The sequence below is a fragment of the Leptonotus elevatus genome, chromosome 1 (genome assembly GCF_054856555.1).
Source record: "Leptonotus elevatus isolate MCC_2025b chromosome 1, RoL_Lele_1.0, whole genome shotgun sequence".
Classification (NCBI taxonomy): domain Eukaryota; kingdom Metazoa; phylum Chordata; class Actinopteri; order Syngnathiformes; family Syngnathidae; genus Leptonotus; species Leptonotus elevatus.
Window position 1 is genome coordinate 8957368 of NC_141239.1, and position 25954 is coordinate 8983321.

Genomic DNA, 25954 nt, shown 5'->3' on the forward strand with positions numbered 1-25954 from the left:
TGATACATACTTTTGAAATAACAAACTTGATGTGAGACACCTGATGTAAATGATTTCTCACAATAAGATAGACACGGTAAATATCAACATGCAATTTCTATTTCTATTATTTATTTCTGTGTTTATTTGTGTGTGTTTTGTTTATGTGTATGCGGTCATGTGGTCCTTTGGGGCTACCTGGTGTCCGTGGGCAGCACTTTGGAGACCTCTGGCCTACACAATGCGGCAGATTTTCGTTTTTTTCCCTTAAAACTATTTATAATACCCACCCTTGGTTTGGGTGTTTCGTTTATTTCCCAAAGATTTGTTGATTTTAAGAAATTCCAGTTTGTATGATCTTCACCCATCAGGAGACGCAAGAAGAGGACCAAGAGTCTCGCCAGTCATCCAGCAGTCGTCTGTCTAGGTCTCCTTTAAAAGGAGTGAAGAGCGTGAAGATCATGCAGTGCAAGGTGACGCTACTGGACGGCTCTGACTACACCCTGAATGTGGAGGTGAGAGTGAGACCCTGTGGTTGGAGTATAGGGGCACAAATAAATACTGTTTGCTAGCAATATAAAATGAATGCGAGTGTTCTGAAGAAGCATTTCCCTTCTTTGAACTTATGTAAATGCTCTCCAAACTTGTTTACCATCATTAGGTCACATTCTGTGTCATTTGGTGCCATCTTGTGACCTTAATAATTACATTACCGGTACTCATCTTCCTGTACCAGGACGAGCAGATGTGGACCGTAAATGCGTTAATTAAAATGCTGGTCAAACATGCTTACCGTTATTACGACATATTCATGGCAATTCGTTGTCATCTTGTGTCATTGTTATTACTTTATTCTCATAAAGGGGGCATAATGTGCTTTATCACAATTTTTTATGTTTGTGACATACGGTAATTTCGTCAAACCCCTTAAAGATCAAGCATTATAGGCCACTTTACACACTATTGCCGAGTCTATCTTTTGAGACCATGACGGCAACACTTGAGCATTGGACGACAGCGGGGGTGGGCAAGCTCGATCCTCGACGAGGGCTGTGGTCCTGCAGGGTTTGGATGTTTCCCTTCTCCAACACAGCTGATATATGATCAGCTCATCAGCAAGCTCTGCATAAGCCTGATAACGATCCTGTTGATTGGAATCAGCTCCGTTGGAGCAGGGAAACATCCAAAACCTGCAGGACTCCGGGCCTCGAGGACCGAGTTTGCCCACCACTGCACTGTAGCCTACTGGGGGAGCGAATGCTTATAAACCTAATAAAAGCATTTTACTCATGGAGGCAACACGCCATACAATATTTTGTGTGTATGCACCCCCTACGTCCTCGTTGCAGACAACAATTAACAGGATCTAATGCTGTTCATTAATGCTTATTCATGCGTTCAACAAAACATAGTACAGCGCTGCTTAATTTGGCTTTGACCTAGTAGCAGGGGCCTTTACAACCGCGGTGGATATGTGTGGATATTAGAAGAAAGAGTGTTCACTGTTTAAATTCTAAAAATGCTCAGGAAGGTGCCTTGAGGCAACTTTAGCTATGGTTACTCCTGAGTCCTGATCAACTGTTGTACCCATAAGCTTTTATGACTGGTTAGGAAAATTGAGTCAAATTCATTTTACGTTCCCCCCCTTTTGTTTAAAAGGGAAGCACATTCTCATCTTTTCTTGACCTGATGACTTTTTGCTAAGAAATGTACAAATGTCAAGCAATTTGACAATCTAAAGAGGTGTTGTGTTTCTGCATAATAGTGTGTCAGTGGCATCCGTATGCTATGCTATGCTGGACTATAGCCATCGTTTGAATGTGGCTGTGGATCTTTGCCCAGCCTATGACTGTATCATGGGCAGAGAAATTCGGTGTTGGATGATTATAAAGTAAAATTACCCCACTCTCCCTCACCGTTGTGTAACAGCGGGTTGAAGTGAGGGCATGCTCATGGATGCATTTTAATAAAAAGAAACTTGCTTGTTTAATTTCACATTTGGATGAGCAAATACGCCAGGCGCCCAAATGTTTGTATGTAAGTCAATTTTCCCTAATGTGACCTCTTTAACATTGCGATGAGATTATTCCAGAATTATGCAAAACTTTGCCACTGTGTGAGGAAAATATTCAACAAAAGGTAGTGCTTGAAAAAGTTCCTTGTGTGGGTGTGTAGGCCATGCCAGTGCAGTCTGGGTTAAAAGTGTTGAGCAGCGCTGTCACAGCAGCGAACAGCATTAGCCTGACAAGACTTCTGCTAATATCCTCAGAGACATCCTGGCAGGATTAATTCTCTTGCCAATTGTCCTCGTGGCTCTTACACAATCGCATAGGAACGCTGCACAGTTCTCAGGACAGCTACGCACTAAAATATGGCAATGAGCATGAGTCGGTGCACATACATACCAAAATGGGGGAGACCCAATACGTGACAAGGAATCTTATCGTATAGTATATAGCATACTATGTGGCGGACTTGATGTCACACTTGGCGATTGCTGGCTAAGACAAATTCAGTTTGCAGGGATTTACCATTGTAAATATTGGAACTTTCAACTGGCTTAACTTTTACAATTCAGTCCTGACCCAGCAGATCGGCGTAAAAAATTACAAATCCCTCATAACACATCACTCGGCCTTCACTGACACTGCAGTGTGAACAAAATGCGACCCAGATCAGATTTTTTTGCCCAAATGCGACCAGCATCTGACTTTCAGTCTGAATGGCTCAATTCCGATTTTTTTTTCATATCCGACTTGGGTCACTTTCATACGTGGTCCTAGATCGGATATGTATCGGAATTTTTGCAATGCGACCGCAGTCTGAACGGCCAGGTCGCACATATCCGACCTCGACGTCATCAAAAGTCCAATATGCGCTTCGCGCGGGCAGGGGCATTAAAGGATAACTCTACACTAAATCAACTTTTTTGGGTGATAAACTGTATAAACTAGTATCTACAAATGCTGTCTATATGTCCTGGTCATTACGTTGACATTTTAGTGCATGTTTGTTGAAAGCTTGAATTTGGGGCAAAAACCGTGTGTTTGGCACCATCTTCAGGTAACGAACTGGGATAAACTCAATTTGGCTGTGTGTCCTCTCATTACACGAGACAATACATATTACGTCACTTGTTCCGCATGACGTAGTCGCCCCCGCCACCCACTGGCTCATTCTCGTACACGCTTCCTTAAACGGCTTTTTAGCGAGTTGCTGTTGTCAATCACAGCCAGACCACGGCCAACACTCTCCCCATTCGCAACTCAATGGTCCTCCAGGCAACACCCCCTTTGAGCGCCAATTTCAAATCTTAGTGAGGGGTGGAGCAAGAGTCTGACTTCCTGTTGAGTTATCCTTTAAACTTGATTTATGCTTGACGCATCCGCGACGTACGTGAATCGGCAAAGTTGTTTCGAGTAACAGTTGTGACTTTATATTTGACTTTATTTTAATCCCACTTGAAACATGAAGTATAAAGATGACATTTGTGGTGGTGATATTAGTCATTTAGCCACGCAGACGGCTCATTTATTGCGCGCGGCAATGACGTGACGTCATCTTTAGGGGAGGGGAAAAAAGGAGAGTTCTCCGTGAAATGAGGCGATCGAACAGGCTCGCTTAATTTTCACAAAATATTATTTCTACCTCCTCCCGCATCACTCCACTGTAGTTATGAGATGGTAAAAATATGAGCCCGGACAACGGACTTTTAAAAGTCCGTGGCCCTGACACGCTGGACCATCGCATTTACTTCCGCAAACACAGTGTTAGGAGTGATGTTGTATCTTCTTCTGCGCATGTGGGTCATTTTGGGGATACATTATGTCCACACAGCAGACCAGACTGAGGTTGTGATTAATAGGTAATGTCTTGTGAACGCTTACTCCAAAAAATCAGATTTCATCCAAAAAATCATAATTGAGCATTAAGACTTGCAGTGTGAACGTAGCCTTCGATCACAAAGAGGGGGAAAATCCTCAAATTAGGCCATATTGTCGGTATATAGGACCCTGCTTAACTCGCACCGAAGGTCCTGGGTGACAGTGTTGGAAAATGTAAGTATACTCAGCAGACTTTTTGTTGTCCCCTCACAGAAGCGGGTCAAAGGCCATGTTCTCTTCGACAAAGTCTGCGATCACCTCAATCTGTTGGAGAAGGACTACTTTGGCATTACATACAGAGACGTGGAGAAACAGAAGGTATTGTGACCGCAAATCCCAATTAATTTCAAGACCGTGTATTGGTTCAATTAAAAAAAGATGACTTGATGTTGTCCGTTTTTGTATTTTTGTTTTTTTGGCAGAATTGGCTGGATCCTAACAAGGACCTGAAAAAGCAAATCAGAAGTATGTGGCTTTTAATAAACATGTCTTAATGTTTTTCTAACATACAATGCTTTTTATTAATGACTTTATTCCACAAACAGTAAATGCTAGTTGCTAAAATCTACCCTTACTTTCTTGTGCTTCTCAGCTGGCCCCTGGAACTTTGCTTTTAACGTCAAGTTTTACCCTCCGGACCCTTCCCAGCTGACTGAGGATATCACAAGGTGCGTCGGCTTGTTTATTTCTTGGCGTTTTCTTTGATCATCACTGGCACAGCATGATAAAAATCCCACTTCTGTTTTGACAGCCCAAGCCATTCTAACCCCTTTCTCCCCCACCCTCGTAGGTACGACCTGTGCCTGCAACTCCGAAACGACGTAGTTTCGGGCCGCCTCCCTTGTTCTTTTGCCACCCACACTGTTCTGGGCTCGTACACTGTGCAGTCAGAGCTGGGCGACTATGATCCAGAGGAGCTGGGCAGCGACTACATCAGCGAGCTACGTTTCGCACCCAACCAGACCAAAGAGCTGGAGGAGAAAGTCATGGAGCTTCACAAGACCTACAAGTAAGTGTTTTGAGCTAAGGGACAGGAGGCAGTCAGCAAGTATTTCCTCAAATAGTGCCCACTTAAATGAATAATCACCGCTCTTCAAATAGATGTCATTAGCTCATCTCACCCTGCCTTCATAGCAGAGGTGACATCTGCAAACCTGATGTTTACATTACAGTAGAAAAACATTTCACTGACCATAACAATCTGAGGTCCACTGATAAGAAGGCAAAGTTGAAGTTGGACAGAAAGCTTGTAGTGACTCTTGTTTTTATTTGCTGACATTTTGTAACCTCAACAATAGGGCTGTGCAATTATTCGAAATTAAATTTTCAATTTCAATTAGTACACTCCACAATTACAAATTCAGCATAATCGTAAAAAAAGATTATTAATACTAATTTTTGAGTTGTTTGAGTTGTTTAAATTTATACATCTGCACCTTTTTTTAAACTTTTAAATAACTAATTTAGTAAATTGTGTTTCATCCAAAAGGAACTTGCATAGTGATAGTGTTTCAAAGAATTTTATTTGTCTTAATATTTTTTACGTTTAAACATTTTGTTGTTTTGTTCAAAAAAATAAATGATCGTCCTAATCGTGATTTCAATTATTACCAAAATAATCATGATTAATATTTTCTTCATAATCGAGCAGCCCTACTTAACAATGACTTTTTTCCCCCTCTCTGAATGATACAACTACTCTCGTAATATTATCTGCATTTCTCTGTACTTAGACTAGTAGAGAAGGTCTGTAAATATCATAGTTCCTCTTAAAATGAATAGATAAATGCAGCACCTGAAGTGCATACCTCCTTTAGTCAGGGAGAAATATATGTAATATTAGGTTGCATTTGTATTAATAAAGCCTCCCTCAGATATACGGCTAACCTCCACGAAATACTGGCACTTAGTTGAGTAAATAAACAGCTCCCGTCACTGTATGAGGAAATACTGGAATTAATAAAAGAGTGCAATGCAATTTCATAGGAACGGGAACATTTTAAGTTATGTTGTTGTTTTTGTTAGCATCTTCTGTGATACTGCTCTGGAAGGCAACACATCTTCCCGAAAATTGGATTTGTGTCTTTTCATAAATGGGGAAAAAAAAGCCATCTGTTGTGCTTCTGAGCATCATATTCTCTCTGCATCGCAACGATTTGTGAGTAATTTGATGCCGTCCAGGGCGCAGCAACGCAGCACAGTAGCATCTGTGTGAGGCTCTCACTAAAGGCCGTCGTTGCTAAAAATGGATGCACTCGCAGCTGCTTGGGGGAGATTCAGCTGAAAACATCTATGAACACAAAAGGAAATTGATTCACTTTGGATTTTAATGCAATGCAACTGAATTAGATCTGCTTCCTGTTGAAATTGATTCAATTCTCTAGTGTTATCTGCTTTTCACAGTCCTTTCTTCAATGTTCCTTGTGTGGTGTTGTCATTCAATCAGGGGGATGACGCCGGCTGAAGCCGAAATGCATTTCCTGGAAAATGCAAAGAAACTGTCCATGTACGGTGTGGATCTCCACCACGCCAAGGTAGCCACAACACTTCAATTATCATATTCTTCTGCTTGCTTTGTCACTGTGCACAACTGGAGGGGGCTACACTTGGTGCCAAGGAACTATGTTGAAGTGAGCAGAGGAGCTTCTATTAGACAAGCCCTGTGTAATAAAAGTGGTGCTTTGATTCCATTTTGTGGCATTTATAGCAGGGCTAGACCGGTTTTCGGCTGGTATGGTGATCTGCGTGATAATTGACATTTGACACATCACTTTTTTGGAAAAATCTGCCGGCCTATTAAAGATCATCTTGAACTTGGGTAAGGCTCAGGGAATTCATTTTTATATTTTTTTTATTTTCGGTTAACCGTCTTAAGAGATGCTGAGCCAAGAAACTCCCTACGTGTTTTCTTTTCGACACAAAGCTAAGTGACGCATTAACGTTTAAACAGAAATTTTTTGTTGGGATTTTGGTTGTCGGCTTCCTTGACTACTAATAATCTGTATTGGTATCAGCCCTGAAAAAAGATGTATCAGTCTCTAATCTATAGGCAATTATAAACCTTTGTTTGGGGGGAATAAATTGTGGATTTTCACTAATGACAAGGCTTAGTCCCACACTTACTGTAATTACATGCGTTTGTTCCTGTTTTTTTCTGATGGGGGTAAAATGGAATTGTTGATGTGAGAGAGGTGTATCTCTCTTAAATGGATGATTAATTAAAAGCTCGCTCTGAGTAGTCATGGCTGCCACTGCGATGCCTCACTTGCACCACCACCACCACCACCACCACCACCACCACCGATGCTGCACTGCTGACTCATCATTTCACCACTTCTCCTCTGGCTTGCGAGGGGCCGCGTTGGCATCTTTGAGATAACGGCGTTAATCGTACATGAATATGTTATCTCTAGTCAAGGACAAACGAGCAAGAGATTATTGCATTCACGGACTTATATCAGATGGTAGTAGATAAAGTAGCCTTGACGAGTCAGAATGAGCATCGATGCTCAATGTCCAGTACAACTATATCCTTGATAAATGATAAGACGTTATACAGTATATCAGACCGGCCTCCCTCTTTTGTCTGCTCTCTCACTGAATGCAAAGTTGATAGGGCATCTCTACCAAGGCTTGGCTCGTGCCGAGGGAGAGGTAAGCGGCTGCTTATTGTGCGTACCGTACGTGTGTGCACTTTCCACATGTGCATGTGGTTGAACACACTTTTCAACATCCCTGTAAAACTTCCCGCTTTGGATCGGCTCACCCCTTATCAAATGGCTTCAACCTGAGAGCGTAATGCAATCCGCCATTCTTGCTTAGGCGCACCCCTCCAGTCCTAATTTGAGGTAGCAGAACCAATTGCTTGATGCTACTCGCCACCTGCCTGCATCCTCCTGATAACAGTCAGTGCTGTCCTATACATAAGGTGGTACTGTGTGCAGTTTATCATCCTCCGGTGTGTTTGTTCTCAGGACTCGGAGGGTGTGGAGATCATGTTAGGAGTGTGTGCCAGCGGGCTTCTCATCTACAGGGACAGGTTGCGTATCAACCGGTTCGCCTGGCCCAAAATCCTCAAGATCTCCTACAAGAGGACCAACTTTTACATCAAAATCCGACCCGGCGAGGTAAATGACTTTTCTAAGCTTTGCGCTTGTTTTATCTGGTTTGATCATAGTTTTGTTTCTCAAGTTTGAGCAGTTTGAAAGCACCATCGGCTTCAAGCTTCCCAACCACCGTGCTGCCAAACGGCTGTGGAAGGTCTGCGTTGAGCACCACACCTTCTTCAGGTAAGACTTGCAAGCAATGAGGCAAGCCCTTGTTTGGTTCTTTGCTATCAGATACACTCTAAGACAATCTTTAAAGGGGAAGTCAACCCCCCAAAAAATATTTTTGACAATAATAATAATAATAATTCATCAGATTTACAAACCCAATTCCAAAAAACACCAGATACAAATTGTGAATAAAAACTGAATGCAATTATGTGGAAGTGCCAAATTTAAATATTTTGTTCAGAATAGAACATAGATGACAGTTCAAAAGTTTAAACTGAGAAAATGTATTTTAAGGGAAAAATATGTTGATTTCTATCCATTTTTGGTTGTCAAGTGATTTTGTCCAATAATAATTAACCATATACGAACAATTCGTAACAAAAGTGATTCCAGTCAATGTGTTGCCTAACAAATACTTTCAACGCTACACCTGCTTTGATTACATGTGCATGTGTAACTTTTGACAGGCTCGTGTCCCCCGAGGTGCCCCCAAAGAAGTTCCTCACCCTCGGCTCCAAGTTCCGCTATAGCGGCAGAACGCAGGCTCAGACTCGCAGGGCCAGCTCGCAGATCATCCGACCTGCCCCCTTCTTCGAGCGCTCTGCCAGCAAACGTTACAACATGTCACGCAGCTTGGATGGAGGTAAGGTCAGCCACCACGTGAGACCTGTGGCGAGTCATCCAATTTTGTCACCTTGCTTTATCCCCACCCAAGGATGGCTGGAAATAGCCAAAATTACACTAAAATGGCTGCTTCAAATCAGCAATGATAAACATGCCTACCAAATTTCATGTTGCCAAGTAAATTTGTGCTTTATGGCAAGTTATCACACCTCACCCACAGGTAATGACAAGAACTCCAAATTTAAGCGTCATCCATCTCGTATGCCTGGTTCAAACTTGGTCCTAATCGGACAAAATCTCTGGGCAAAGTTGTTCTTTAAGGATGCCTGGAAATTAACTTTAAAACTTGACAATGTCTAACTCACTCTCTCTTTTTAAGCCTTTTTTTTTGGCGGGTCTACTCATGTTAGACATGCTTACAAAATTTCCTGTTGTTATCTCGGGTATCTCACTGAGCAGGGAATGTTTGCGAAGGTAGGATTTTTTTTTTTTGTCAGGGTTCGTAAAAAGGTTGCAAAAATGTTCCCTGACTATTTTACTTCTCACATTTTTTCTTGTCGTCGAACATGTTCAAAATTTCTTTGCGGCAAGTAAAAACAGACCTTTTACATACCCTGATCTAAAATTAGCTTCGTATTTGGTGAGTTTTTGAGCTTATCTTTGAACTTAACTGCCAACTTGCAAAGCTGAAAACAAAAAGCTGTTTTACATCACCCATGTACCTAATTCATTTGGTTAAAATGTCGTCATTATCAGACAATAGCTGTCAGACAACATAATCTGTGAAGGACCCCTGAAATGGCAGAAATGACCCTAAAATGTCCGCTTCCAACCAACATGGCAGATTCTGTTGGTCATCAAACTTTGCTGCCATTCACTTAATAATGAAGAAACAAAGTCTCTCCTTTGCTTTTAAAGTGGAAGTCAACCTTAAACATTTCTTGACAATAATATGTTATATGTGACCTCACTAGTAACATGACATTCTGGTTAATATTACATTTGTAGAATATAAGTTATGCAGCAAAATCTATTTGTATTTATCTATCTCAGGGGCGTCCATTTTGCCACTTGCTGTCGACTGAAGATGACACCATAGTTGCTCAGGGCTCAGGTAGTAACCAATCACAGCTCACCTTTTTTTTCTGAAGCTGAGTTGTGATTGTTTTTTAACTGAGACCTGAGCTGCTGTGATGACATTTTTACTTGACAGCAAGTGGCAAAATGGCCGTCTTCTGATTTTGATAAAAACGGCTGGATTTACTGCTAAACTCATATTCCATAATGCAATACAGGGAGTCGTACGCAACCTACGTCGTCTCGACTTCACGGTGCCCGTGCCTCGTCCGTATTACCTTCTTTTTCATTAATATCCCACAGTAATCACGGCATTTTAAAGTTATTTAAAATTGTGTTGTTACCTCCAGCAACGGACGTCCATCAGCAGGTCGGCTCACCATCAGGCGCGTCACATTTTGGTGCTTAAGATTGAATTAGCTCCGCTCTGCTGTCTGTCAGCAATGAATGTCCGTGTGGATTTTGATGTAAATATCGAACTTAACGGTTAAATCTGACTTAAGTTGAAATTTGGGTTTTATCGCCAGCGTAGGAACGGAACTCCGCTGTAACTTGATGACTCCCTGTATTAAACCAGAATACTGTATTTAGACTAGTGGGGCTGCATAGAAAATATTGTCAAGAAAATGTTTTTGGTTTGACTTTAACGGACCCCTGGAAATGGCCAGAATCCCGCTAAAATGGCTTGTTTTTTCACCCTTTGTTTTTTTCCTTTTCTTTTTTTTATGCATCTACTCAACAGGCCTGGCTACAAAATTGTAATTTGCCAAGGGGAACTGGTATCATGTGAGCTGCTGAGCTCTCGGCCATTTCACCACATTACTGTTTCCGTACGGATAATAAAATCACCACAAATGGACGCCGGCTCCCATCCAGATCTCATCCGTCTTTGTCCTCGCGTGTTCCAGCGCCCATCACAGAGAACCACGAGACTCTGATGAAAGACAGCGACAGTGCCGCCAGGGGTGACATCATCACCACGGTGACCACCGAGAAAAAGGCGGAGGAAGAGAAGGCAGAGCGGGAGGACGCCCGTGCGGCGACGACGGAAGCCGCCGCCGGCACCACGACACCGCTCAGACAAGAAGCAAAGGTAAAGCGCCGCCTTGTAGCAGGCTCGGTGCCATGAGACAAAAGAAGCTTTCAATTAGCTTTTAGAATTTATATTCTTTAAAACCCGTTTTAGCTTTCAAATTTCCTCACGGCTGATGATATATCCCACTTGCTTCTATTTTAGACTTTGCTTTTCATCTTCTGTGTGCTTTACTAATTTGCTTTTTCCTCCTGTTCTTCCTTTTAACCCCACACTTTGACTCATGTGTGCTCATGCATATTGGCCTCCTTTCCCCATCGCCACTCATACACACACACATGCATGCATCCTATCCCGCCATCAGCGCTCCCCCCGCGACTTCACCACCACCCCCCTCGGCTCTGAGCTCTCACTCCCCTCATCCCCCGTGTCATCGACAAAAGTGCGGCGGCGGCGCAGGGAAAACACGCGCAAACGGGCCTCCTCTGTGAGCCCGGCCAAGGACAGCGCCGGCCGCCGCCGCCAGCAGGCCCGCTCAGAGCGCCAAGCGGCCCTGCTGGCGGAGCGGGCGCTGCTGCTGTCGGCCCGCAAGCAGCGGCTGGAGCAGAGCGGCAGGGCGCGTGGCGGCACGCTCTTCTCCTTCTCCCTGCATCTGCCCGACCTGTCGGCCTTCCTGGACGAGGATGGCTACCTCAGCTTCCCCGACCTGTCAGAGATGCGCTTCCTGCCCGAGTGCGCTCAGAACTTTGTGCCCATCAAGTCGCCGTCGCTCATCCCCTGCTTCCTCTTCATTTTCTTCTTTCTGCTCTCCACCTCCTTCTCCGTGCCCTACGCCCTCACCCTCTCCTTCCCCCTGGCATTGTGCCTGTGCTACCTGGAGCCCAAGGCAGCCTCGCTGACCGCCTGCGTAGCCCAGGGCTACCATGACTATGACAGTTCAGAGGAAGAGGAGGTGTGTAAGAGCTTTTAACGCCTGTCCCGCTTGGCGCTCTGCTGTTTCGTCAGTCCAGAGCCGACCTGGAGACTTGTGTTGTCCCAGTGTCTGTCCTACTTTCAGAACCTCACACTCTTCGTCTCTCATCATCATCATCATCATCCAGAGAAGTCATCATTTCATGTTTGACTGGCTTGATGAGAGGGTTAGACACTCACTTTTTTCTCTCTTTTTTTTTTTTACTTTGAAGGAGACATATTATGCTTTTTCACGTTTAAAACATTTTAGGTTTTTTTGTGTATAATTAATGCCTACGGAATGCTTTTGTCAAAATACCTAAGACTTATCTTACACAATTTAAAAAAATTAGTATTGATGAAACGAGTCTTGCTTGCTAAAGCAGAGTATGACATTTGTTACCATGACAACTAGTGTGACACTAAAGCATTGCCACCAGGCAAACAGCCACTATTTGGGAAATAACTGGAAGTTGAAAATGTGAAGAAAAATAGCAAGCAAATGTGACTCCTCCATTTACGACGGAGTTTGTGCCAGTTATAATATGCTAACATGCTAATCATGCCAAAACTTCAATCTGCTTGCTTTTTGTCTTTGACCTAGTGTTTCAGACTTCAGATTTTCTGCTTGAAAATGTTGCATCACTCTAAAAACAATTGGGTCCGATCCAACTTTTTGGGGTTATTCAATCAATCCAAAAAGTTGGGTCAACTAAATAATTAACAACCCCCCAAAATGGGTTGCCTTTTGGGTTGTTAATTTAATTTGACCCAACCATTTGGGTTAAGTAGCTCAAACGTTGGTTCAAATCGTTTTTGACACAATTCAATTGGGTTATTCATTCAGTTATGCTTTTGGAGCAAGGCAGCGTAAAAAGATTACTTGGTTGTGTAATTTCATACTTGATGGATGGGCAGGCACTCCAGAGTCCCAATTATTTGTATACAAATAAAAAGTAACTTTTCCATAATATGTCCCCTTTGAGTATCCTATGTTTAGTTACTAATCCCTGGCTAAAGCCCATTTAAACACACAGCTTTGTGCCTAACCCGTCTCTGTCATTGTTCTTATCCAAGACTCCTTCTAGTACAGACCGCATGAAAACGCTTTCATTATTCTTGACTCTCTGCATTGCTCCGCTTTGAAACGATAATCCCTTCGACTGTAAGCAGTGCCAAGACATGAGCAAGCTCTTGGATCTCACATGATCTGCGTGATGTAATGCAGAGATGTGTCAAATGTGCATGGAGGGGGAGAGCCTTGGAAGTCATCTTATAAATGCAGCCACAAACATTGACTGATTGAAGGTTTCATCTTCCTCACAGTGTTATGCTTGCTTCTGTTTTGTTTTGATTTGCTGTTCTTTTCATTTTATTCCTGTTGTTTTGCCAACCTTGTCTGGAGCGTTCGTCTGACTCGAAAAAAACAACCTGTGCATTTCCATTTTGTTTCCATCTGTCGTTATAAAGGCTGAAGTCGTGTATTGTTTCAAAGCCTTTTACAATGTTGGGGTGTTCTGTTTGTATTCCTTCTTCTTGCCGCTCGGAACGCTTTCTGTGGCTTTGACAAAGCAGACTGACAGTGAACAAACTGACTTTGCCTTCGACGGAGATATAACTGCCACGGAGGTTTGTATGTCGAGGAGGGGACACTGCACACTTTTAAAGCATGAACAAGTCATGTACTGAGTTGTTGGTGCAATGTCGCATTTTACTTTACAATTATGGAATTTTGTGCATGTGAGACATTTGTTATACTGAGTATGAGTCAACACACACAATAAGTGGAAACGGCCACACTGAAAAGAAAAAGAAAGCTTTAAATGATAAAAAGAAATACATCTTATGCCTAATTTAATGAGAGAAAAGAAAAGTGCATTACACAAAAAAAGTGCTAGTCTTATGATGATGAAGTTAGAAATTTGCAAGAAAAAATTTATTACTTTAAGTAAAGTAACCATTTTTGGGTTTCGCTCAAATGCGTGTAATATTGCGAGAAAACACATTATGTTATTAGCATGGAGTTAGATAATTGTGACGAATTGTTACAAGAACACTTGGTAATAAAATTGTCAGAAAAGTTGTGATAGTACGTGGGAAAAAAATCATTATGTTGTCATTTTTAGAGGATCCTTCATGATGTTACAAAAAATCTTGTTAGGGGAATAAGGACATAATTAGTGAGTCAGATTTTTTTTTTTAAAGAAAAATATCATTATGGCCGTCTTACTTGAGGAAACAGCCATCATAATATCAGAAAACATTTGTCATGTTACAAGAATAAAGTGATCTTATAAAAGGGAAGTCAACCCCAAAAAATTTTTTACAATGATGTTCAATGCAGCCCCATTAGTCTAAACACGATATTCTAATTAATATTTTAGTATGTGGAAATTAAAGCAGCCAAATCCACCTGTATTTATCAGTCTGCGGGGGCAGCCATTTTGCAATTTGGTTCAGTAACGACCAATCACGACTCACCAGTTTTCTGAAGCTGAGCCGTGGTTGGTTGTTTCCTGAGGCACTGTCCTGATCTGTTGCTGTTTCAATCAACAGCAAGTGGCAAAATGGCCGTCCCTCGAGATGGATAAAAACGGGTGGATTTTGCTGCTTAATTTATATTCCCCAAATGCAATATTAATCGGAATGCTGTGTTAAAATTAATTGGAGCACATGCAATATATTGTAAATAAAAAAAAATTGTAAAAAGAAATACAATTAAAAAGAATATTCCAAGAATTTTGTTACTATGATTTTTAATATTACAATTATGCACATATACCTCCGCCAGACTCGGTAACTCGCGCTCTTTTAAGTGTAATTATTTTTTCTTGGGTAAAATACAATTAATTCTCATAACATTTTTGACTTAAATGTCATTACTGTCTTTGAACTTTTTCTTCAGTGTGGCCCAATTGCTTCTCCACTACGCAAGGCATCTTTACACTGTTCCTACCTAAAGCGTCACAGACACTGACTTTTCTCTTATCTACTACCCTTTTTGCCACATATTTCCACTTACCAATTTTGGCCTTCATTTATCCCTTCTTGTCACCACATTTACCACCACCACTTCACCTCCCTTTTGTCCGTGTCACTATTTCTTCACTCGCTGTCAGTCTGATGCGGATGACGACTCTGAGATGCCCACTCAGGTACGCCGCGCCGTGTCACGCCATCGCTCGTTTCGCTGCCTGCTGCCAATTCGCCACACACCTCACTGCCTGAATTCATTTTTTCCTCTACTTAGGCTTCTTCCATAGCCCAGTTGACTTGTCTTGTTTGGTAAATGGAAGCCAGGCTTCCTGATTGCAGGTTTTCTCATCCATGTTTGATTTGTAGCCATGCAGAAGCTTTCAGAGTCTGAAACCACTCCTGTTTGTTTCTCCCCTGCAGTGTAGTGTCATAAGACGGGCAAAAGGGGAAAACGTTTTTGTCAAGCACAGTAATCTAATGCTGGAGGTTGGTAAAACAATCAAAGTAATTCTAACTACTGATTTAGCATTGTCATGTGCAGTGGCTCGGGTTTCCTGTGTGGATACGAGCATCTCGAGTTGCTCCTGTGGAGCATTCAGAGATGAAACTACAGCAACTTAATCTGTCTTTATAATGCTAACAGGATTTGGGAGTGTTGTGCCTTTGCTTTGTGACTCACTGCATGTGTTTTATTAGCATTGGGTCCTAGTTTGAATGCATTATGGTTAAGGCTGCTTTTCGTTGAACTTCTACTCTTCTATGCTGAAGTCGTACAATTCAGAAATTTGATGTTTTGGGGAAAATACATTTGAAGATGCAGAAAAGTTCTGAGGTATAAATGCCTGAAATTCAGTTGATCGTGGAGAAAACCGAACAAAAGATCAGATTTCAGTTACTCGTAATATATACAATTATTCTCGTAATTTCACAAGGTTTCTGCCTTAAAGTTTACGAACATTTCTCACATAGAATTATGACTTAGGCCTTGTAAAATTTAATTTAGTTTCCTTAAAATTTAACTAAACTATAAAACGCTCTCTTCTTTCACCAGAGAAAAGTTTGAGTCAAATTATATATATTTCCATGCTCTAGTAATCAGCAGTAGAAGATTGGTATGTTTTAAGAAATTCGGGCGCTTTGCCCAAAAGCCAGAGAAAATAGCTTTTTGTGTAAACGTAAGATATCAACAAAACTGACTTTGTGCTCATATTTTTTTCTTTAACATCTAAACAGTGGTTTGTTTCTACAAAGCAGTTGGAAATGGCTTTTGATTGCAAAATAATAGTCTATTTTGTGAAATACAAGCACTGGAGTGACGCCAGCTTAGCAGGGCGTCTGGTCCGTCAGTCGTGAGTGGATGTTCACGTAACGAGCTTGTCAAATTTTAAAGGATCGATGTTTTTCACTTAAAACACAATCATTCTTTTGCTATCGTAACACATATACATATATAGATTTGTTCCCCATTAAAATGTACTCTTCAGATAGTCCAACTAAAAGTATGTTGCGTTGACTGTCTCCATGGCTGCCAATATAGATATAAACACTAGATGTATTTTCTGTGCTGTAAGCCAATGGGAAGAAATGTGAGCACAGGACGGCCATCTTGGGACAGGGCTGCTCGATCACTCATAACAGAGCACAGACTTTAAAATAACTGTAGATTGCTTATCCCTCAAAAATTCTCAACCAATTAGCCTCGTTAATAAAGCTTGTAATAAACCAATCCGTTTTCAAATCCGTCAGAATTCAGCAAGTTAGGAGTATTTGAGTAAATCATCCAAAGTACAACCGACTACGAACCACGGAACCAGAGCAACTGTCGTAAGATGGCCGACCATACCCCCAAATACCCCCCCACTGTAAAAAAACAGTTGGCAAACAGAGGGGCTTTTTGATCTAAAATGGTGCACTGCTACCCTCTGCTGGTGGTTTACCTCATTACCACTTCTCAATCGCTTGCAATTTAAAGGGGAAGCGCATCAGACCCATATCAACCCCTCCCAATGCAAAAACAAACGCAACTTTGGCACTAAATGTTTTGATGCTGATGGACTTTTGAAGTGTTTTTTTGACGTTTAATGAGTTAAACATTTAGTTGGTTGACTTAACTTGCATGACATTTGCTGATTGTGCTTATCCTTTGAGGTTTCACTGTATATCATGAGTAGCTCACAAAGCATCTATCCATTTTACTTTTTGACTCACTCCCTTTTTATTTATTTTTGTTTTTTTCCATCCCTATTTTTACCATTTTTTTTATATTTGCAAGATGACTTTACATACTTGGAAGCATGAAAATGCTTCCTGGCCCACACCCCTCTTATCATGGTCACCTGGCCCCACAATATAGGACACCGAGCCCCCTACCGAGATGGTCAAGCACCAGACCAACATCAGCGAGCTGAAGCGCTCCTTCCTGGAGACGGATGCCGGCGTCCCAGGCCTCACCGAGTGGGAGCGCAGGCTCTCCTCGTCCCCGGCGCGCTCGCCCCGAACGGACGAGCCGCCCATGATAGAACCTCTGGACCTCCAGGATGTAAGCACGGGTTGAATAATTACATGTGTGTGTTTAAAGCGAGGAGTGTGTATCAATATGTCTGGAGCAATATATTTTATGTCTGTGCACATTAAAAGAAAAATACTGAGGCACTTGGATGATGGAAAAGCGTTAGAGTGTACTGCACATTAAATCCAACGGGTTTTTGCCACTAGCAGCTTGACCACATTATTTCTCCATGGTTGTCAACTTTTTCATTGATTTCTTCTTGTGGTCACTGCGACACTATTTCTGGACTACTTCCTGAACACTGACACCCGACTCGACGGTCCAAAAATGACACTTTGAGTTTCCCGGCTCTATTAGTGTTTATTTGCATCTTACCCTTTTTTCTTCTTCTTTTTTCTGCAGGAAGAAGAGGAGGAACCTGCCGGAGATGAGACAAAGGCGGAACTTAAAGCCACTGAGGTGACATTTTCCCCATTTTTTTTCTTCATGGCTTTGTTTGCATGAGTGTGTCTTTTTGCTTTGTGTTTCTGCAAAGCTGGCACTGTCTTCTTCTCTTTGGCTCTAAATGTCTCTTTCCTACTCTTCATTGTGTATTTTGACATTATTAATCCGGTATGTAGTTTGGGGGCAAAAGGACCTGGACCGCTTCACAGTTATGTCATGGAATGGCTGTCCAGCGATCTTTAAAAAGGCAGAGATTTTGTTGAAAATCTACCTGTTAATCGTGACATGTAGAAGAAATTAAAAATGTCTGTCTGTCTAACCCTAACCCGGCCTTAATTATGCTTTCAAATTTTTTTTATTAATTATGCTTTCAAAAAAAAGGTTGTTTTAAATGCAATTTTTTACAAAACAAATGCCTTAATCATGCTAAATGAATTAACAAAATGCAGTTCTTCCAAAATAAAGCCTTGGTTTTCTTTAAAAAGGATGCCATAATTCTTAACTTTACAACTTCACATCACTTCATTCAAAAATGCTTCCAATATGAAGGCTTTTGTTGTTCTTAAAAATGACATGAAAATCTATCAATCCGCTCTTTAAAAGGATGTTTTGAAGGCTTTAATCATGACTCTTAAATCCTAAAACGTCGTTTCTAAATCAAAAATACGAACATTCCCAAATAGCATCCTTAATCCTCAGAATAAGTTGTACATAAATCCTTAAACCCATCGTTTCAGGGCAATGAGCCGCCATTTACAAATGACGGCTGGACTATTTCTCTATCAAATAAACATCACTAAAAACTAAGCAGAAGCTGCGTTAGGTTTTCTTGGATACATAGATGAGCATTCGCTATTGTGTTTGTCGGCGTGGGAGGGGAGAATTATTTGTGTTTGGCGATGCACCTGTTAGACGGGCCACATACACGGACCCGCAAAATTAAGTGTAATAATTTGGCGACTCGTTGAAGTGCTGCCTCTGTGAGTGAAAATATACTCCATGCATTGACACTGTATTTGTACTGTGATTCTTGATCCGTGACGCAAGCATAATGATAGACACATTTAAATTGTAGGAAAAAAAGCCCATTTTCAATTTGGTCCAAGGGAGGTCTTTAAAAGTCTTCAGTTTGACTTTCGTTTAAGATGCAGAGATGCCCTGTTTTCCTTAAGAATACCATTTCCAATAAGGCAAGTGTCTCCCCAGGCGGCGGAATATCTGCTGAATTGCGCTGCAGATAGTACCCTAGCGGATGGAGTGCCCCCAACAGGGCCGCAGGGGATTAGCCCGTCGGCCACAATGGACGACGACGTTTTCGCAGCGGAGGAGAAAACCCCCGAGTCCCAGGACGATTTGTCTGAGAAGTCCGTGGCTAAGCTGAGCCCGGGTTCAGTCCGGGAGGAAGTGTCCCAGGCTATCACCGACAAACGAGGCACGCTCATCATCTTGAAGGAGGCCGAGGTGGAAACGGAAGGGAAGGAAGAGGTGGAAAAGCTTCTCATGACCAAGATGGAGGCGCTACTGGAGGACGCCACTCAGGTCAAAGGTTCGCCCAAGAAGGCCATGGCCTCGTGGGTTTCGGAGGTGGCGAGGGCGGAGGAATCCGAGGCCTGCAGAGTGCTGCCGGAGGAGATGACGAAGACCTTTGAGCAGTCAAAGCCCGACGTGGCTCAGATTACGCTCTCGGAGACCGCGCCCTTAGCATTGGTAACTGTATGAAAAGCATTCCCCTCATTACCTCCCCCGCCCCTGGCAGCAGCCAAGGCAGCCTTCTAATAATAACAATAATAAGAGTTTCATATAGTGCTGTGCATGGCTAACTCGCTATCTCGTCCCTTAACAGCCACTATTTACCTTCACGCCGCCACTTTCTTTTGCTTCTTTTTAGGCAGCCCGTGTTTGTTTTGGCCTAATGGCTAAAAAAGAAAAAAAAAGAAAAAGTGCCTTACTTAGCAGATGTTGACAACGCTGATAAGGAAAACAATGCTGCCATGCTGCATTTCTTTATTTAATTAAAAGTACAACTTTATTGCATCATAATATTATTTGAAAGAAAAATATTCATAAAATTTCTTACTGAAATATTTTTAGTGTATAAAATATGTCTTCATTTTTGTAAACTATTTTGTTTTTTATTTTGCTTGTTAAGCTACAGCCTTTTTCTTGTAAAATAGTAACTTTACAATTGTAATATTTATTATTGTAAAATTACAATCTTGTTCACATAAAATTGCAAATTTATGTGACTTTTTTGTTATTTATTTTACAAGTTTTCTTCTTAAAAAATGAAAATTTCTTGTAAATTTGCTACTTTTCCCTCATAAGAATTACAGTATAGCTTTATTATCTTAAATGAAATTAACTTAAAATGTCTTACTTTATTCTCATAAAATGTATACTTTTTTTCGCTGCTGCACCATTTTTAATCGTTAAATACAACTTTGGTTGTTACAATAGTTAAGTATTTTCATTGTAAAAATAAATTTATTAATTGGAACGCTACAGTCATAAAATTGCAACTTTCTCTCCAAATTGTTACTTTTGTATTATTAAAAAAAAAAAGAATCAGTTGCTCTTTTAAGAAGTATAAATACATCAAATTACAGTATATTGAAAATGTAAAATGAACTAAGTTTATCGTAATATTCTAGCTCTTTTCTGGAAAATTACAACTTAAGTCTCATAAAGACTTTTTCACCTCTATATTTATGTAACCAGGTGGTTAAATTAAAATAATATATATATTATACAATTATGACTACTCATAACTTAGTACTATTTTTCTTCTTGAAAATTAATCTTTTATAGTCATAAAATTGTAGCTTTAATATGATTACAACTTTTTCCACGTAAATCAGGATTTTAGTCCTGTTTTTTTTTCTTTCATCCTGTCCATAATCCGCCATATTATGATCACTTTTGTTTTAATTTGTCTGCTGAACACGCTTGGATTTGCATTACTTAGCAGCTGCTCCCACAGCTGATAAGGAAACAAACGGGTGGGCAGTCGGGTGGGAGACGCATTTGCTGTGCTGCAACATTTTTTTTTTTCTTAAACAGCACTCTGAATTACTCAATGGCGCCACCTGGCCCGCCGCCACCGCTGCGGCTTTTCTCCCACATCATCCCACTCCCCCGCTCTTCTCTCCCTGAAAACATTGTATGGCTCTACCTGCAAAGAGACACAAAGCAACCAGTTTAGTTCCGGTATTCCATACAATCCATCAGAAATTTCCCCACCTTTATTTCTCTCTCTTTCTCTCCTATTACCGGTACTCTGATATCCCGTCTCACTGTCCTGTCTGTCTCGTCCTTCTTTCTTTGTATCCTTCGTCTTGTCCTTGCCAGTCGACTCTCGGATGGGTTTCTTCTTCTGTGACTTCCGAAAAGGTGACCACACTTTGCTGGTCGCTCACAAGCTGACTTTGTTGATGTTTGATTTGCCCAAGATGTTGTAGTCAAAATGCAACTCGTCTCCCTCACAGGTGATGCGTGGAAATGAGCAGGGCTATGTTGGTTATTGTGTTTGTTTTCTATGAAAGCATATTAGGGCACACTGAAGAAGAAAATTATCATCATGAGAAGGAAGTTGTTATCTTTTTATCGAGGTAAAGAGCCCAGTAAAAGAGCCTGTACAACCAAAATAGTATGAATCTATTCTCTATCAATTACGACTTTTTTTCTTGTAAAACAAAAAACTAAAGAACTTATTTTTACTTATAAAATTAGAACTTTGTCCTTTTGTATTTGTTTTTGTGTTAAATTATTATTATAATTGTTTACTTTTGTTGTGGATTTTTTTTCTTGTACGCTCTAAAAACAGTTAGGGTAAAAAAAAAAATTTTTTTGAAGAGACTGATCCACGACTTGGGTCAATTTGACCCAACTTTCGGGGTAATTTTGTACAAAACAACCCCAAAAGATTTAGCTGTTTTGCACAAAACTTAGATTGATGTTTTTAGAGTGTAACATTATTTGGTAAAATTATTAAATGGTTAAATTATTAACCAATCCATTTTATTATTTTTTTTGCAAATTATATTTGACTCTAATATGCTAACTTGAAAACTGCAAACTTGTGAAAGTAAGATATAGTAATTACAAAAAATAAGACTTCATTGTAAACAATTTTCAATTTTGTTGTAAATGACTAGTCGTGAAAATTGTACTTGTAACTGGTCAGTAAAATTTCTTATTTTTCTGATAAAATTACTACTTTTTTGTAAGATTTATTCTCATAAAGGTTAACGGATAATAATAGTTTTTTTCTTTTTAAATTGTTACTTTTCCTTTATAAAAATATGCAGCTTTATCCTTATTCTATTCTCGTGCAAGTACTACTTTTACTCATGATACTTTTTTTTCGCATAAAAAAAAGTTTTCCCATAAAATACAACTTTCCTTTAGATTGAAATAAAACATTTTTAACATATTGGAGTAATATTTTTCAGTGTGCTCCTGATGCATTATACCAATTACTTTTGCAATGCAAACATTCCAATCATGCAATCATCATTTTCATTCGCAGGCATCAGCTGACCTGGAACAGAAAAAGTTTGTTGCCATGGAGATAAACGCAGCGCCGGAAGCCTGTCCAGTGAGTATCCACACCAAAGACAGCAAGACATGAATTAGCAATGTAGCTAAATCTGAATAGATGACTTGCAGTGTAAATCCAGACTAATATGCAATAATAATAATCTGCTGCTGCTGCATCGCCACCAAGCTCTTATAGCGGTAATGTGTTTTTTTTATTGTCCAGCAGCATACAGAAGGGGAAGTGGTCTGCACCAAAGAGACGCCTGTGGTTCATACAGAGACCAAGACCATCACATATGAGTCTGCAGTGGTACGTGCGAATAGCTATCTTCTATGATCAAATGCTCCTGGCTCATAGTTTCAGCTGTTTAGCCTTCAAACTTAGCCGTAAATTTGTCTAAAACTTTGTCAACAGAGCGATATGAACGGCGACGCAGACCCCGGCGTGTTGCTGAGCGCCCAGACCATCACCTCGGAAACCAACAGCACCACCACCACTACACACATCACAAAGGTCAGAGTTCATCGTTAACTCTCGACATTGAGCAAACTCTCCTCCAAGATTTGCTTTACCAGTGCAAGTTTACTTGTACAAGTTTTTTTTTTTTTTTTTTTTTTTTGTTTTTTTTGTCATGACATTACATAAGGCCCCTTTCACGCTAAATTACCTGGGTTTGTTTGTTTTTTTGGGGGGGGGGGGTGTTTTTGGCCTGTTACTGCTTGGTGCTTATTTTTATACAGTACGAATTATACAATATTTTGGACAGTATTAAGCGTTTTTGTTTTTTTAAACAGTTTTTATGCTGACTTTAAATTATTCTGTGATTGGTGCTCTATATAACTGTTTCTCAGCCCCGGTCGTCGAGTCCCCCTATCCAGCCTATTTTCCATGTCTACCCAGCCATCACAGCTGAGGATCGTAATCAGGCTTCATGCAGACCTTGCTGATTAGCTGATTGTTTGAAACACCTGTGTTGCTTGTGGGAGACATGGGCCGTTTCTCAATCTGCATTCTTGTACGTACTTACGTCCTTTTGAACGTCATTAGTCGCGGCCCAAGTACTGTTCCAATTGCATTGCCGTAACTGTGTACCACGTGACTAGATGTTATATAATTATGAGTAATACATTGAAGAAGTATGATTTATTTGAAATTATACCTGGGATTTAGCTAATTTAGGGTTATATTGGGGGGGGGGGGGTTCTGGAAAGACACCGATGTGAGTTGCAGGTTTTGATTCAGATTCTCCTGAAATTGTGGTGCATACATCTATAAAAATTATCTTTGAATATATAGTATATCATCTTTAATATATATTCATATATTTATATAATATTGTAAATTGCGTTGTGTAAAAACAGACTAGCTTTAATAAAGTTGTAAAGTAAACGTTAAATATTTCTTACGCTCATAAAAGGGGAGGAATACAATACTTCCAAACGTGATGCTGGTGGGGGACAGCAATGCACATGAAATGAAATGAAAGAAGAAGAACAAATGTGATGCTCCTCCGCTGCCATTCATACCTTGAAGTACGAAATGCATCTTGGGATATTTTCTCAAGCAAGCAACAACCGATGCATCCTTGGTTTAAACTAGCAAAGAAGGAGGACATCCGGGAATTCCGTGTGGTCTTGGCTTATGCATACTTCTGATTGGAACAGTACTTGAGCCGCTATTGATGATGTTTCACAAAATCACAAGGGACGTAAGTAAGGTTTTTAAACCCATGTATGTTGTAAAAACATTTTGAAATAGTTGAAAGCTAGTCACATGATAAAACTGCGATGAATTACGTAAATACGCCAGCGATATATGGGTGCTTGGGAAGTACGTTCTTAACAAGACCCGACTCGTTGCGTCACAAGAACGTTCTGTCTTTTTTATATTAAGAAACGGCCATGGAAAACAGGCTAGATAGAGCTACTCGAGGACCGCGGTTGAGAACCACTATTCTATATGAATCTTTTTTTCTGATTGTTTTTTTTTTTTTTTTTTTTTAATCTGTCAGACTGTGAAAGGAGGCATTTCAGAGACAAGAATCGAGAAAAGAATTGTCATCACGGGAGACTCCGAGATCGACCACGATGAGGTATTTTCATTTAAAACGCTCGCTTTTGTTGGATTTAAGCAACAATTTTCCAAATTAAAACATCTTCAATCCTTCTCAGGAGCCCAACTGAGTCACTTGCAATCACAGGGGCAAAGCATGCAGCCTCAAAATGTAAGAGAGTCTGGCTGCAGCTCCCCATTCTCAGGCCCCTCCTCCTCACGTGCCTGCAGATCTCAATTCACCACCACCATCAGGACGGGAATACATCAAACACTTGCTTTCCATTTTGGGTTTCAAAATATAAAATTGCTTTCCGGAGATAAAAAAAAAAAAAAACACATCACAAATATAATCTTAATTAATAAAAATATAAATATAGTTGTTGTTTTTAAATACTATAAAGTAAATATTTATTTCTCTCTTTTCCATTCAAGTTATTTAGCATTTTGGAAATCAGATATAGTTTAAAAATATGCGCCAAAAAATGTCTTCTCTCTGGCGCATCATTGAACAGTATACAGACATTATTTTCTTGATAATTTCTGACGTTTTGCAACCTAAAATTATGAATTAGGGGACTTTTTTTTTTCCTTAAAAAATATTAATAACACACAATTGGAAAATAGATGCATGTGCCAGTTTACATTTTAATATAGTATTTTTTTTATTTTTATAAAAGTTTAACATGTCTGAAAAAGCGCTCCCAGATGTCCTCATACAAATTTCTGCTTCCAGCAGTGTCTTCTCCCATGGTGAAAAAATAATTTTAAAAGTTATGACAATGTTCAGACAACTTCACCACGTATCTCTTAGCTGATTTACTACAGAAGCAAACAGCTCTTATTAGAGAGCATTTTACTACCAATGAATTCAGTACAAAAAAAGCCCCACTTCCCAGTCAAACGGTTCTGTTCTGTTCTGTTAAGTATATAAAGTATATAATGATAAAACATAGATGCGTAAAAATAGCTTCATCAGCTTCAAGTTAGCTTTCGCGGCTGCCAAGTGACGCAAGTCTGATCTTTAAGACACGTACAAAACTATCTTGCACAAAATTAAATCACATTCAGCTTGTTCAATAAAGGCTGACGTGTAAGTATATTAACATTTTAAAATAGTACAAGAGTCGTGACTAGTCACTTAGCGTTTTCTTGCATGTGTTTAAATGAGTGTCTCTTATTTATTTTGAAGTCCAAGTGTGCAATAAATGACATTTCCAGGCTGATGGTGGTGGAGAATTGAGGTCTCCTCTGATGGGGAGAAGAGGGGCTGCAACCAGACTCTTCTTTCAACACTAATGAAATTGTTAACTTTTGATTTTTATATCTTAATAACGGTGACTTCCTATCCCTGCCGTTCTCCCCCCCTTTCTCTGTCCCACTCCTGGTGCGCCCCTTCTGGCACTGCGCCTGTGCATATGTAGGCTTTGGCTCAGGCCATAAAGGAGGCTAAAGAGCAGCATCCTGACATGTCAGTGACCAAAGTAGTGGTACATAAAGAGACAGAGATCACGCCAGAGGAGGGGGAGGACTGACCCAGGTAAGTCAGCCAGTCCAGTCCTGCTCCCCGCTTCTGGCATGCCCGCTTTTTTCCCATCATCCAACAGT

At 40.5% G+C, this 25954-nt stretch overlaps 1 protein-coding gene across 18 annotated transcripts in view; it reads left to right on the forward strand.

The window, feature by feature from the left end:
- LOC147180603 (band 4.1-like protein 3) overlaps nt 1-25954 on the forward strand; it is a 52235-nt gene that overhangs the window by 20089 nt on the left and 6192 nt on the right. For 3 of the 18 annotated variants that reach the window (XM_086073056.1, XM_086072971.1, XM_086072980.1), the window contains exons 3-25: nt 351-494; nt 4077-4181; nt 4286-4328; nt 4456-4531; nt 4654-4872; nt 6310-6397; nt 7473-7517; nt 7838-7990; nt 8055-8152; nt 8608-8783; nt 10750-10934; nt 11239-11826; nt 13401-13454; nt 15222-15287; nt 17155-17340; nt 17713-17769; nt 18961-19461; nt 21103-21144; nt 22283-22351; nt 22517-22603; nt 22709-22807; nt 24306-24386; nt 25771-25886. In XM_086073056.1, coding sequence (XP_085929182.1) covers nt 441-494; nt 4077-4181; nt 4286-4328; nt 4456-4531; nt 4654-4872; nt 6310-6397; nt 7473-7517; nt 7838-7990; nt 8055-8152; nt 8608-8783; nt 10750-10934; nt 11239-11826; nt 13401-13454; nt 15222-15287; nt 17155-17340; nt 17713-17769; nt 18961-19461; nt 21103-21144; nt 22283-22351; nt 22517-22603; nt 22709-22807; nt 24306-24386; nt 25771-25881 — 3183 coding nt within the window. In that variant the 5' untranslated portion in view covers nt 351-440 and the 3' untranslated portion in view covers nt 25882-25886. Of the gene's footprint in view, nt 1-350; nt 495-4076; nt 4182-4285; nt 4329-4455; nt 4532-4653; nt 4873-6309; nt 6398-7472; nt 7518-7837; nt 7991-8054; nt 8153-8607; nt 8784-10749; nt 10935-11238; nt 11827-13400; nt 13455-14944; nt 14981-15221; nt 15288-17154; nt 17341-17712; nt 17770-18960; nt 19462-21102; nt 21145-22282; nt 22352-22516; nt 22604-22708; nt 22808-24305; nt 24387-25770; nt 25887-25954 lie in introns of all 18 variants that reach the window. The other 15 variants (XM_086072999.1, XM_086073007.1, XM_086072989.1 and 12 more) reach the window with 15 other exon arrangements.